This window comes from Mytilus trossulus, chromosome 1 (genome assembly GCF_036588685.1).
Source record: "Mytilus trossulus isolate FHL-02 chromosome 1, PNRI_Mtr1.1.1.hap1, whole genome shotgun sequence".
NCBI classification, from domain to species: Eukaryota; Metazoa; Mollusca; class Bivalvia; order Mytilida; family Mytilidae; genus Mytilus; species Mytilus trossulus.
The window spans coordinates 74,318,087-74,333,856 of NC_086373.1; the positions used below are offsets into that span (position 1 = coordinate 74,318,087).

The following is a 15,770-nucleotide window of genomic DNA, read 5'->3' on the forward strand; positions in this document are numbered from 1 at the left end:
GATCAATTTAACATCTGTTTACCTGTAAAGGTCAAGGCACTTTAGTCATACCGAAATGGACATCGTCACCTTTTTGGCCTTTATTGTGGTCATTTAACGATCAAAGATTTAAATACTTCGTGAAAAATGTAATCGAGTACGCCAAACCAAGCAAGTTTTTTTCACGTGATGGGTATTGCTATTCTTAACCTGTTATGGGTATGTATAATCGAATAGATTATTTCCTGTGATGGGATTTTGTTGACGTTCCCGTTATGGGATTTTGTTTACGTTCCCGTGATGAGACTCTATCTCCTGTGAAAAGATTTGTATACTCCGTGACGGAGACCCCTGCAAGATATGATAATTGGCGCAATATAAGTCATTTTTCTTTTAATTGTTTTCTTTGTTCCTTTCAGGTTCGGTTTAATTTTTCTCACTGGAAGGATCTTAATCCTTAATTACGCAACCTAGCTGTCAACTACCTTATGTTGTTATGTCCAGCAAAAGTAAAAATTCTATAACACTTTAAAAATTAATTATTACGCTTTTAAAAAAACTAACATTTGGTGTACAAATTATGACTTATGTGCGTTACCATCGTCAGTTGCTAACATTGCACTCTATTTATCATATTTAATTCAGTTGGAAGTATCTTCGTTAGTTTTTCAAAATGCTTATTACGCAATTAAATGGGAGCAGGGGCTTAAATTGTACAATTCAGTTTTTTCTGAAACATTTTTGCCGATGTTTTTTTTATATCAAAGTCCGTAAATAAAAAAAAAACAATTACGGCTGAAATTTTACAAAATGTTTTCGATAACTATGAAGATTTTAAAAACATTAAGAATTTAAGAATATGTTGTTTGATGCTGTTGGGATACGCCGGTTTTATGCGTTTCAGCGAGCTTGCAAATTTCAAAGCATCTAAACTAACTTTTCACAAATCTCATCTCGAAATTTTGATAGAAAATAGTAAAACTGATGTGTATAGACAGGGCAACACTATTTGTATTGCTAGAACGAACTCGGACTTGTGTCCAGTGACAATGTTAGAGTGATATTTAAGATTAACAAATATTTCTGTGATTTCCTCCGAATATGTATTTAGAACAATTACATTCTCAAACGTTCTAAAGAGTTATGCTTTATGCAAAATTAACAAACCTATATCATACCGGTATACTAGAGAAAGAGAGCTACTTTTAGATGCCTTGTGTTAAGCAGGTTTTAATTAAAGTAAATTTGGCCTTCATAGATTGAGGAGTGAAGACGTGACTCAGGCAGCTCATAATAGAATACCAGAAAGATCATTTAAAGCACACGGTCGATGATGGAAGTCAAATCTTTCAAAAGACTGTTACATAAAAGAAAATTTAAATAACAGGTTATCTGTTACCAATAATTTGAATTTGTAAATTATTATTATTGTATTTTATTTATACTAATCTACATATATTTCCTTATCGCTCGTCGATAGGTCAATTTTACTGTAAACTTAATTCAGTATTCTGTAGGAAAATGATGTATTTAAGAAAAAGACACAATTATTTATTTGAACTGTTCTTGCTTATTATGAAATGCAAATGTTTGACGTCGGTATGCTATTCTATATATCTTGATTTGTTTCTATTGAAACCAATGTTAACATTTGTGATATTATTATTAATAATGCTAAGTAATGATGTAGAAGTTAATCCTGGTCCTTTAGGTGGTTTTTTCTCAATTTTTCACCTTAATATTAGAAGTATGCGTAATAAAGTAGACTATGTTGAAAACATTAGTAATGAAGCTGATGTGATTTGTTTAACCGAAACGCATCTTGACGAAAATATAAAAAATGAAGATATTCTTATTGAGGGTTATAATAGAGATCCTTATAGAAAAGACCGCAATAGCTCAGGAGGAGGAATTATAATCTATATAAGTAAATTTATTCAAGCCAAACCGAGACCTGATTTGGATTTTGATAATGAAGCATTATGGCTTGAAATTACCTTCCCTTCTAACAAATTACTCCTTTGTGTTGTATATCGACAACCTTCAAACAACAATACTTTTTGGGATAAATTTCATGAATCTATCGAAAATGCAATGAGCTATACTCCAAATGTTGTTATAACGGGTGATGTAAATGTAGATTTTCTCACTGACCATTCACATAAAATTTTTGATATTATGAGACTTAATGGCCTTAAAAATGTTATAAACGAACCAACCAGATTTTGTGCCACACGCCAGTCCTTGTTAGATCCTATTTTGGTATCAGATTCATGTGATGTCTACGATTCCCATGTAATACAAATAGATCGTACGTATAGTGATCATGACGGAACTATTATATTCTTGAATAATCTCACTAGGTCACAAAATAATACTACTTATAAAAGAATGATTTGGGACTATCGAAATGCCGACTTCGACAAATGTAACGAGCTCATTGCTACTTTTGATTGGGAATCAATAATTAATGCTGAAAATAGTATGGATCAAAATTGTAAAAATTTTACAAATAAATTTCGTGAATATATTAATGACTGTATCCCACAAAAAGAAGTAACTATACGACCAAATGATAAAATATGGTTTAATTCAGACCTACTAAGAGAAATACGTAAACGTGATAGACTACACAAACAAGCTCGTAGGTCCAATAGTATTCCAGATCTGAATAAGTATAAAAAGCAAAGAAATAATGTGAATAATTTAAAACGATACACAAAAGATCAATTTTACTTAAACGCAAATAGTTTGTTGGACGAGTTTGCATCTGGTAATTCTAAATCGTATTGGTCATTAATGAAAAAATTAACTAAGACATCGGGTAATTCTACTCATATCACTCAACTTAAAAATGAAAATGACGAATTAGTCACTGAAAATTACGATAAAGCATGTCTTTTGAATAAGTATTTTTGTTCCATATCTACTATAAATGAAAATAATGATCAATCTCCAGAATTTCTGACTAGGTCAAATTCTAAAATAGATATTTTCTTTATAAACTCAAATCAAGTCATTGATATTTTGCAGACTTTAAAATTGGGAAAAGCATCAGGTAATGACTCAATTAGTCACCAAATGCTAAAAAATACAAGTTATACTGTCAGTGTACCCTTATCATTGTTATTTAATTTGTCATTTGAAAAGGCAGAGTTTCCTAGTCAATGGAAAACAGCTATTGTCATGCCGTTATTCAAAACCGGAGACAAATCACTGGTTTCCAATTATAGACCAATCTCATTATTATCAGCAGTGGGTAAAGTTTTTGAAAGAATTGTGTTTAAAAATGTATTTAATCACTTAATAGCAAACAATTTATTATACAAATTTCAATCAGGTTTTATTCCAGGTCATTCTACCGTTCACCAGCTAATAGAAATTTACTATAGGATATGCATGTCACTTGATGATCGCTGTATAACATCTCTTATATTATGTGGTATCTCGAAAGCTTTTGATAGGGTATATCATAGTGGCCTCTTAATAAAGCTAAAAGCGTATGGTATTGATGGAAATCTTTATAAATGGTTTGAAAGTTATATTTCAAATAGAAAACAAAGCGTTTTTGTTTCAAATGCCTATTCGCCTTTTGATAATACTAATGCAGGAGTTCCGCAAGGCTCTGTATTAGGTCCCCTACTATTTCTTATTTATGTAAATGACATAGCTGATAATTTGACAAGTCTAACTCGATTGTTCGCTGATGATACATCTCTTTCTTATTCCAGCAATAACCCTTACACTATAGAGGATGTCTTAAACAGCGATTTAGAACAAATTTCAGTATGGTCTAAAGATTGGCTTATTAACTTTAACCCTAATAAGACAAAGGCTATGATATTCTCCTGCCATACTTCCCCAGATGATATTGAAATAGAATTTCAAAACCAACTAGTAGAATTTGTCTCCTGTCATAAACACTTAGGAATTACTTTTGATTCCAATGGTAAATTCCATACACATATAGAAAATATTTTAAAGTGTGCAAGCACAAGATTAAATGTTCTTAAAAAATTGAAATATGTATTGAATAGAAATTATCTTGCTCGTATATATTTAACTTTTATAAGACCTGTTATGGAATATGCATGTGAGTTATGGGATGGTTGTACTCGACAAGAAGCCGACAATTTAGAACATGTTCAGTTAGAAGCAGGGCGGTTAGTAACTGGGTTGCCCGTGTTTGCTAGTCGGGAAGCTATATATTTTGAAACTGGCTGGCAACTGCTTGCGGACAGAAGAAAATCCAGAAAGCTCAACATGTTCTATTCTTTACATAATGGGACTGCCCCTGATTATCTCTGTGATTTAATGCCCCCGCTTGTTGGTCAAGTATCTAACTACGATTTGCGAAACAGTAATAATTATGTAGTACCCGGTTATAGACTAGACATAACTAGAAAATCCTTTTTCCACTACTATTGAATGGAATAGCCTCCCCCCCGACATACGTACGTCCAAAAACATAAATATTTTTAAACGAAAGATGAAGTCCAAATTGATACAGCCGCCTTCCTATTTTAGTTGTGGGGATAGAAAACTTAATATCATTCATACACGTTTGAGACATATGTGCAGTTCTTTAAATTCAGATTTACATCGTGTTAATATTAAACCAAGTCCCGCATGCAGCTGTGGCCACCCTGTTGAGGATAGTATACACTATTTTTTAGAGTGCGCTCTTCACAACGAAGCAAGAGAAATACTATTTACAAAATTAGAAAGTTATGCTATATCCATTGAGCTTCTATTAGCTGGTGACGGTGACCTTTCTTTTCAGCAAAACAAAGACATTTTTGAGTCCGTACAATCTTATATCAGAATAACACAAAGATTTAAAACAATCAATTAACATTCTAAATTTCTACTTTACAACCTTTCACTCCAGTCTAGTTGTTTAATTATTATTCCTTATTATATTGTGTTTTTTTTTTTCTTTTTTCTTTTTATTTCTAATTTTTGTTTGAAGTATGTATTACATGCATTACTACTATGTTGTATTTTTTCTTTTTCGCCATTATCTAATGTACTTTGTGTTTATATTTATATTGGGAGAGGACGTCTCTAATGTTGTTATAACTTGTGTCCAATCCCTTTTGCTACTTTTGCAAATAAAATATGTTTAAACTAAATATATTTCCTTTGTTTTGTCGAACTGTTTGGTGTGTATCTCCTGACATATTAGTTTTTGGTGTTTCTTATTATATAGAATGAGAAATAATTTATGTTCGGACGAGCATAGCGAGGTAGAACATAATTGTGTTTCTTTGTGTTTTGAGATTTTTTTCTATTTCTGTCTAGCGCAATACTGAGTAATTCGGTTTCGGGACTTTGTACACTGTTTTAAGCGCCCTTTTTATTTCATCGAGATATCGGAATCACACTAAACTTGTTCGACAACTTTATTACATTTAGATTGTAATATTATGCTTTGTATAAATCCTAATTCTTTGTATTTTCTTTTTGTAGATATTAGTATGAACAGCTGAGTTGATTATATAGATTATATAATGACGCATGATGTATTTGAAAAAAAAAGTTATATTAAAACTGTTTGGTGTGTATCTCCTGACATATATTAGTCTTTGTTGTTTCTTCATGTAGAATGAAAAATAATTTAAGTTCGGACGAGCATAGCGAGGTAGAACATAATGACACATAATGATTATCTGAATATGAAATAATAATTACATTAGATGTATGTTTCATTATCATACGTTATTTTGATTTACTTAATGCAATCACGCGTCATTCTTCATTTCAAAATGAATTTCATGAATTGTAACATACATGATGACACGCATTTCCACAGTAAAGTACACAGGTAAATAAAAAGAAAAACTTGATAGTGATAGTGATTTCATAACCATAACCAAAAACAAGTAATTGAAAGCTTCTTTTAGTAATTCCATAGGGTTGGTAAAGCGTTGACCGTGTGTACATTTTTAGAACGGATCACTTCCGCGCTTCATACAAAGGAGGAGGTTCAGTAAGACCTCTTTTTGACCCCAAAATATCAGTTTTATCGAATTGTTATAATAAACTTTTAGCTGAGTATTAGATAGTAGAATACTTCTGCTGCACAAATATGGTCTGTTTTTGACAATACAATGCACATATATCGGGTACTAGCATCATTAAGTCATGCTAAATTACTGAAATCTTCTCAATTTTAGCATTTGAGTTAAAATTTAGACAGTTTTAGTCTTAAATGGAAATGGCCGCATTCGTGTTCATTCTTAATATTCAAATGTTAGTTGTATTTGATGATATAACATAACATATCATAAAGGTTAAGGGTGAACACGGATGCGGCCACTTTCATTTTTGACAAAAACTATCTATAAAGTGACATTTAATGGCATGTTTGATAGATTTCCCATATGTAAACTTGCATATGAGCGTCTCCAATGTATTAATCAGTTCAAATTTTTCACATGAACTAATTGAATCGACTGAAGTAGACACTTAAAAGTGTTTAAAAAGTGTACAAAATCTTTCATCAGATGAACCTGAAATTTGAGTCCAAAATGGGCTCTTACCGGACCTACTCCTTTACTTCGGTCAACGCTTTTACACCCCAATTAATTTACAAAAAAGAGACATTCAATTCATAAATGAGCAAAGGAACAGCACCTTTTTGTCGTTTTTTGTCAAAAATATGAAAAACTTCTGAAAGAAAATTGCATAATACAATGCCATACTTGTTGAACATAAGTAATGAATAGTCTCCCCAACCAAATGCTTTTAATATGTGCTTACTGTATCTTAACTAATTATTTAAACTATATAAGATATTTGAAACTCTGCGCGAAAATGTTTGCACGTTATTTTCTTTATTCTTCGTCTATTTTGAACTCTGGAGTATAGGAAATAAGTTTTGGTTCTATATCTAACATGCATACCTTTGTAATATCCGGACCAATATTTATAGGTTCGTAGGAGCATTTGTTCTTTTTTTCTGAACAATGGTTTGCTGGTTCAAAGTCAAAATGAAAAACCATGACTTTCTGTGATTCTTGACCTTCATATATTGAAGTAGAATAGTATGCACCTGTACTAACGTCTTTTAATTTTGCGAATCCACCACTATTGACTGTGGCTGTTATTGTAAGGCTTTAAAAAAAATATTTATGTAATACCACTAAGAAAGGAATACTTTTCGATTAAGCAATACTTAACTTTAGGAAAATTACATTGTCATTCGTAAATGCAGGTTTTTACTGTCATTATCCCATCACCTATGAGGTATTTAAATACTTATTGCCTGACCAGAATAAAAAATTGTCAACACAATTTGTCCATTTAAATTGTACAAAAGGTATTGTGAGAGCTCATCAACAGGTGGTCATTTAACTACCCAGATAAAAAAATCTTCACTATTTCTAAAAGATAAAATGTATATGACCGATAGCTACACCGGGGTAAAGCTGATGACCGTAACTGCATTCACGGTCATCCCAAGATGTCGGATGAAAAATTAGGTCAGTATTTTTATTGTCTATTAAGGTGTTTCTAATTCATTTTCCTTACAAAGCATACTTTGATACGATGTAAATTTATAAAAGATTCACACGGAAGTCACAAATCTCTACCGAGGAACGTGTATAAAACGGGAATTTGGGTTTGAAAAATTCGCTAGGATGACCGTAAATCGTAATCGAGATGACCGTAACAGGATTAGCGATTCATAACAAGGCTGACCGTAATTGGTTAAAAGATGACCGTAAATTGTTAAGGATGACCGTAACTTTTAAAGGATGACCGTCAATTCTAAGAAATATTCATATGTGTATTCATAACTGTTTGACGAGTTTGTCTCAATAGGGATTCGTTAAGCGGTTATAAATACGTTTTATCAATTTCTTTTCAACTATTTTAGTTCTTCTAAATTTGGTTTTCACTTGTATAATTTAGACTTTTTACAGTACTATATACATTGTACATCGGATAGATTTAGAAATGTAAAACTTTTTGAACAATCCAACCCCCTTGTATATTTAAAAGGTGCCCTCCAATAATATATAATATGCAAGGGCTGTATAGCCAGTCAAGGTCTTTGAAAACTTCCATTTGTTGTTTATATGCAACACTATCGTGCAAAGCAGGTGCAACATATATACACCTGTTTCCTTGGGTTATAAGTTACAGACAGGTTAAAATGTTTACATAGTAAGCACATTGTCTACAAGATGGCTCATGTTCAAAGCTAGCAAGATTCCTCTTTCATTCGGATACGATTTAATCAAATGGTGAACTTTGTATTTGAAGCAAGTCTTATTTTCTTCTACCTATAGGATAATGCAGTCTTATAAATACGTTTTATACCAACACAATTAATTATTTGCTACAAAAAAGGTAATACAAATACGGATATCTGTTATAATCGATGGTCATCCTTTATAAGAATCGATGGTCATCCTTTATAAGTTACGGTCATCCTTTACAAATTACGGTCATCTTTTTGCCAATCACGGTCATCCTTGTTTTATGTTACGGTCATCTTGAAAATATTTTACTTACGATTTACGGTCATCTTAACGATTTTTTCAAAGTCAATTTACTGTTTCATACACATTTCTCGGTAGTAATATGTGATTTACGTGTGATTCTTTTATAATACATTTAAATCGTACCAATGTATGCTTTGTAAAGAAAATGCTTTAGAAACACTTAAACAGACAATACAAATACTGACCTAATTTTTCATCCGACATCTTGGGATGACCGTGAATGCAGTTACGGTCATCAGCTTTACCCCAGTGAGCTAGCTTGCTTTCCTCATACATCATGACCAATGTCCTGAATAGACTATTCTATTTAGATATGGGACATTTTAAGCCATTTCTTTTTGTGTCTCTAAATAGTCAAGATGGAAATTTCAATCAGTGGATTTAGTTTATAAAAAAGGAGATATATGTTTGCTTCATGGTGTTTTTAATGTGGGATGTATTTTAAGTTTTTGATTCCTGAATGGAATTAAAGTGTTTGTGAAATGGATTGTTTTTGGATATAAGCCCATCCATTTGTGAATAATTCTACAAGACGAATTATGTGTGGAGTAGTGTTTTCTAATGGGATATATTTTCATGTTGTAAGATTCCTGAAATGGAATAGTAGTGATGCTGAGTTTCATTTAATATTCAGGATCTACTTCACTTCAATTGGAATTACTGTTAAAAGTGTATTTTCAATATATCAAAAAAAGTACAAATGGCTTAGTGAATAGAAATTTCAATGCTTTATTCTTCATTATGAAAGTGGGATATACCAGCAATGATTTATTTGTGATTGTAAGCAAAATGAATAAATTTACAATAAATATCTTTATTAAAAAGAACAAATATTGTATGTAATGTAAAATGTCCCATACCTTAATAGAATAGTTCATTCAGGACATTAAACATGAGGAAAGCAAGCTAGCTACATGTATCATTCATTTAAATTAGCTCTGTCAAAAAGAAACCAGGTAAATAAATCTACAGGTAGTTAAATGACCACCTGTTGATAATAGCTCTCACAATACCTATTGTACAATTTAAACGGACAAATTGTATTGACAATTTTTTAAACTGGTCAGGCAATAGGTAATTCACTACCACAAAGCTTATTGGATAGGCACAGTAAATAAGGGGCGCATTATACTATGATGCTGTTCTTTTAAGCTTAATGGTTATATTTTTTCGTTTTTTGATTATCGTTGAAACGTAACTTTTTAAGTATTGGCATCAATAAATTTATAAGAACTTATTTCAAATATAAAAAAAAACATCACATACTTGTCTCCATGTTCTATGTTGATAGCAAAGCTTGTGTCAGTATAATTTAGTACAGCCACATTAGGTTCGGGTTTCATGGAATCAACACCCTTAAGAGGATAAGTATGATTGAAGGCAATATCTACTTTTTGACCTGTCAAGAACAATGAATATATTACAATATTTACGGAATTTAGGAGAAATGAGATGATAGTTATTGTTTTAAGTAAAGGCCTTATTGTGACTTTGAGATGAAGACGATCAATGAAACCTCTAGTTTTGGTTTTTGCTTTTTTCATCTACCGAAATGAGTTTGTGCCACGAATAATACACCATGTCCTTTCTATTACTTTGACGATTTGTAATGCTTCAGTTACTTAATGACATAAAATTGAAAATGGAAATATGAAATGTGCCAAAGAGACAACAACCCGACCACAGAGCAGATAACATCCGAATGCCACCAATATGTCTTCAACTCAGCGAGAAAATCCCGCGAGAGGCGTGTTTCAGTTGCCCCTAAACAAAAAAGTCTACTAGTTCATACAAGACTAATAAAGGTCAGAGGGTCCTGACTTGGGACAGGCGCAAATATGCGGCGGTATTAAACATGTTTTGTTAGATAGCAACAATCCCATATACCTCTAGTCAGTGTAAAAAAAAACAGTATCTTGTTAGCGTACTATTTCTGAGACATTTTGCCATTTGACCATATAGTTCTGAAACTAAAAATGACCATTTCTCCTCTGAGTCTTTCTTGAATGGTAGGATTATTAGTGATTATGTGAAGTTGAAGAAACCATATTGGGATTTTGTTTGACCTTTCGAAAGTTATTGAACATTGTTATACTATTGAAAATAAAGACATCTTTAACATATATTACTCTTTTTATGATTTTGTTCGCTACTTATTAGTTGAGTATACTGGCATTTTTATTTGACATGTCTGCAGTAGTAATTCTACTTTATACTTAGCCTTTTGAAGTAAACGCCTACCTTGTGACTAAATTCTACTATTAAAGAAGAATATATCGATCTTAAAATATACAAAACATTGCTTTACTATTAGTTTAAAAGTGTACAGTTTCATTATGTCTCAAATTTAATATCACAGTTTTCATTTACATTCGTTGTGTTATTAAGTAGAAGACGCAGATTTATGCCTTTATAGCGAAATAGACAATATGTCTTTTCTTTTATAAACAAACCACATCGCATATATAAAGAGATGGATATTTTTATAGAAACCCATTAAGTTGCTGCATATGTTACATACGAAAGATATATTGACGATCTTTTTTTTTTTTTGTAAATATATCGGCCATATTCATAATCCATGGTATCTTATACTTTACCTGGTCTTGGCACTTTTGAAACTATAGCTCTGACGTTTCCAGATATAATGCCAAACTTATAATCTATGAGATAATATGGCCGGTTAGGTATATTTGGTGGAACGTACATTGCCTCAACTAAAAACTCTAGTTCGTTGAATTTTTTGAAATGTATCCATCGATGATCTGGCTTCGTTGTGTTTGGTTCAGAAGCATCTGACATAAACCAGTACATTAACTGATTTTTAAATTTTCCGGCTCTTGGTATATATTTCATTGTCGTTGACGCATGAGTTATATGTGGTTGCTGGGAAGACGTCACTGTTAAATAAAACACATTAGTTACTGCAGGATGAAAAGTTGATGTCAAAATAATGCATTCATTTTATAATTTTTAAACTTTGTCAATCTCTCATGTAGTTTATTTCAAGTTAGAAATAATTTTATTTTATTCATTTTTTTAAAAGCAAAAAAAGTCATGGAATTATTTTGGAAAAAAATCAAATACAATGCTTTTGATTTTGCCAATTGACAACGCACTTCCCGTTTTGATTTTTCAATGGAGTTCAGTATTTTTGCAATTTACTGTGTGTAAATATATAGAAACAGCATCAAATGCACATAAACTCTACATGTACGATAACAATAATAGTACAATGCGTATCAATGCTCATATATAAGAACATAACTCATATATAAGAACATAAAAGGAAGATAATTTCTTATTCTACAACAAAGGCAAACTGTTAATTAGGTAAAAACATTTTTTGGAAACCAGCTTGTTTCATCTGTACAAGAAATATGGTCATTGATATTTTAAAGAGCAAGGGCAACCCTGTGATATTCTTTATCAAAAGAATAAACAGAGAGTTGGGATAACAAAGGTTACAGTAGTACACTGCTGTTCAAACGTCATAGTTCGATTGAAAGACAAAAAATCCGACCAATTTTCCTGTTCCACATGCGCATTTCGACAATACATGTCTCTTCAGTGATGTTCGTAGCCAAAATATTTGAAATTCAAAGCTTATTTGAAAGACGAAGAGCTATAATCCAAAAGGTCCAAAAAGTATAGCCAAATCCGTGAAAGAAATCAGAGCTTTGCATGAGGGAGATACATTCCTCAATTTAAAATAATTTCTAACAATTTGTAACAGAAAATTTGAATAACACTAAATATCCGTATTTTCATGCCAGTACCGAATTACTGGCTACTGGACTGGTGATATCCTCGGGGACTAACATTCCACCATCAAAGGCATCGACCCAGTGGTAGTAATAACATTAACGGTACCAATTTTCCTGCACCAGATGCGCATTTCGACAATACATGTCTCTTCAGTGATGCTCGTAGCCAAATCGAAATCGTAAGTATCAATTTGCTTTTTTGTGTATGTTTTTGTTTGGAATTTTCCCAGTGACGACAAATTTTCATGTAAAACTATTATATTTCTGTTTATTTATGAAAACTTATGGTCCTTTATCCTACCGATATCATGTAGTTATGTTTAGTGATTGCACAAGGAAATACGTTTCTCAGACTTTTCTTGACGTCTTTATTCTAAATATGTTGAATGTTCGCTAACTGATACTTCAGTCTAGGAGAACATAATATAATGTAAGTATTTGTTGTAATTCCTTTTAACTAGCTTACAGTAGCTCCGAGTACTCTCACATCGTTACGTTGTGTTTAATCTCTTATGATAATACATTATTTTAAAAATTTTGCATGATCGTGTGACTTTTTATGATTCACGTCTTATCTCCTGATTTTAGTTTACACCATTGTTCGAAAAAAAGGGGGTGATGGCACGCTTGCAAAAATGTTAAACCCCACCACATTATATATGTGTCTCTCTTAAGTTAGGAGTCTGTAATTTAATGGTTGTCGTTGGTTTCTGTGTCTTATATTAAAGGCCTAGGATGAAATTTGAAAAAAAGGCAGGACAGGATTTTGAGTAAAAAAAAAGGCAGGATGAGTAACTTGGCAAAAAAAAGGCAGGATGACAATTGTTGTAAAAATTTTTAGGATAAGCTAAGAAAAAAAAGGCAGGACCGAATAGACTGAAAAATAAAAAGGTAGGACAGAGATTACAAATAAAAAAAAGGCAGGACACACTTTTTCATCCTACCCCCCCCCCCCCCCCCATAACAATCAAATGGTAGCTCGCTTACGTTGTTGTAACTACTTTCTAAGGTGAATATGGTGTTCACAGAAGTGCATGATATATATTGTTAAAAAAACCCATAGAAAAGTTGAACTTATCATGTATGCATAGAGGTTTTCAGTACTTCGTCCCCCATACAATATTTTCTTTTATTCGAGCCATCATCTTTAAATTTATTGCTGCTTCTTAGTTGTGTACATTTTTTGTTATTTCCAACTTCTTTCCTCGGAGTGATATATGTAAATAATAATGAAAGTCTTCAAAACTACATTACAATGGTTCACTTTGTTAGTACACCAGGAATACTCTGTAGATTTGTACTTACTGTTTAAGCATGTTGGTCCAGTGAAACCATTTATGCAGCCACATATAGTCATAGATGAGTCGTCGCATCTTCCAGGAAAGCATGGTTTTTTGTGTGAACATGTACCTGAACATTAAAGTTCAGAATGAATTGAGAAATGCTTATAAGTACTTTTACACTCATGATTACTTTTTTTACTGATGGTGATATTAGTAACGTTTTGTTCTGAAGAATCTTAGATACAGTTGTAGTTGTGTTATTGTCTTCTTGCCTATTAAATAGTGTGGGTTTTTTTCTTTAACTTATTCTAGTTCACGTGATTAATCAAACTCTCCGTTTTTATATTTTCGAAATTGTAATATAACCCTGTGCTTCTCATAGATTGACCTTGCAGTGGTTTTCGTAGTTTGTACTTCTACTATTGTTATTGAAATATTTTTGTTACTGGTGTATCAAAACTGTATCGTATATGCCTTAATATATTTAACTTTCATTATAGTTCGTGCTATCATTTGAACATGTACAAGTCCATAAGTTTGTTCTTTAATTTTATTTTTTTTTACATTTCGTCATCCCGGAGACGTTTTTGGCTTGCGATATCGTATTGGTTTTATTTTTTTTTTAAAATGCTCCATACAAAAGCTTTTAAATTACTCGTAATGCTTTTATCATATACTATCAGTGGTGTTCCATGTTTTATTTCTTAAAGGATACAAAGAATTAAAAAAAAAAGTGGAAGCAGTTTCTGATTCCAGAAATGTTAGCGATATACTACAGTCAAAACAATTGTATATGGTCATGCGACAAAAGTCGACTCCAATAGCATTTTAAAAAACGTCTATTTTTTTTTTCGCTAAACGGGAAATTAATTTTTGAAAGTCTTCTTCGCACATAAATTGAAAAAAATATTTTTTACATTTTGTAAAGAAGAACTTTAAATTTACGAATTTTCAAATCTAAAGGGCAAAGCTTTTGATTAAGAATAAATGCCATCCCTGTATTCCTACGGTATTTTATTCTTTCTTATTACCATCTTTGGTTAAAATCATGGTATATTTCACACACACAGTATGCATACTATAATCTTCAATTGAATGCTGCATCATTGCAATCATACCACATCTCGTTTCTTCATGTTAAACACTTGATTCAATTTAAAATAGTTTTTGATTTGTTGGTATCGTTTTAGAGTTAAATAGAAATTAGAAAAGATTTAAACAAATGTTTGATCAGACTTTATGTATTATTTCTGCAATAAAATGCATAAATTCAAATGAAAGATAAGTTAGTGATTATTTTTTTTATAAAAAAGAATGAAAAAAAAATGAGACAATTAAAGGAGTAGGTCCGGTAAGAGCCCTTTTTGGCCCCAAAATATAGCAGTTTTACAAAATTGTTAAAATGTAAACTTTCAGTTATTTATTGGATAGTAAAATGGTTCTGCTACATACATATGGGCTGTTTTTGGCAACAAAATGCACATATATTGAGTACTAGCACCATTAAGTCATGCTAAATTCAAGCATTTTAGTTAAATGTTAGACGGTTTCCGTGTTAAACGAAAGTGGCCGCATTCGTGTTCATCCAAAATATAAAAATGGAAGTTGTATTTGATGATAATACATAACATATATAAAGATTGAGGATGAACACGGATGTGGCCACTTTCATTTTTGACAAAAACCATCTGAAAAGTGACATTTTTTCACATATTTGGTAGATTTTTCATATTTTAGCTTGAATCAGATCGTTTTTTATGACTAAAGGAGTTAAAATCTTTCACAAAAAGCCATCGAATCAAATGAAATAGACACTTAAGTGTTTAAAAAGTGGGCAAAATCTTTCGTCAGATGAAACTGAAATTTGAGGCCAAAATCGGTCCTTCTCCTTTGTTAAATTAAGGTTTCGACTCCTAAATTGCAATACGAAAAAATCAAAAAGATACAGACATTAATAAGTAGGTTTTTTAAGCATAAATACAGTGTTTCTGTCAAGAAGAATTTAAATATCAGAAATCTCCATATGCATTTGTTTTCGTTTTTTTTTTTTAATTTATTTAATTGAATAATTATTAGTCGTAAATTATGAAACCCTTTTATTAACTATTTAAATATATCACAGACTGATTCCTACATACATTTAATATCGTGATCTATCAAATACAAGATCCTGATCGGTTTCATATGACTTTTGTTTATTTGTGTATACATGTCACACTTATCAC

At 31.6% G+C, this 15,770-nt stretch overlaps 1 protein-coding gene across 1 annotated transcript in view; it reads right to left on the minus strand.

Moving 5' to 3' along the window:
* The window catches only part of LOC134684997 (uncharacterized), a 41,000-nt gene that overhangs the window by 25,033 nt on the left and 197 nt on the right, over positions 1 to 15,770 (minus strand). The window contains exons 2-5 of the mRNA XM_063544330.1: positions 13,568 to 13,672; positions 11,096 to 11,395; positions 9,762 to 9,894; positions 6,888 to 7,098 (exon numbers count right to left, since the gene is read on the minus strand). Coding sequence (XP_063400400.1) covers positions 6,888 to 7,098; positions 9,762 to 9,894; positions 11,096 to 11,395; positions 13,568 to 13,619 — 696 coding nt within the window. The 5' untranslated portion in view covers positions 13,620 to 13,672. The remainder of the gene's footprint in view (positions 1 to 6,887; positions 7,099 to 9,761; positions 9,895 to 11,095; positions 11,396 to 13,567; positions 13,673 to 15,770) is intronic.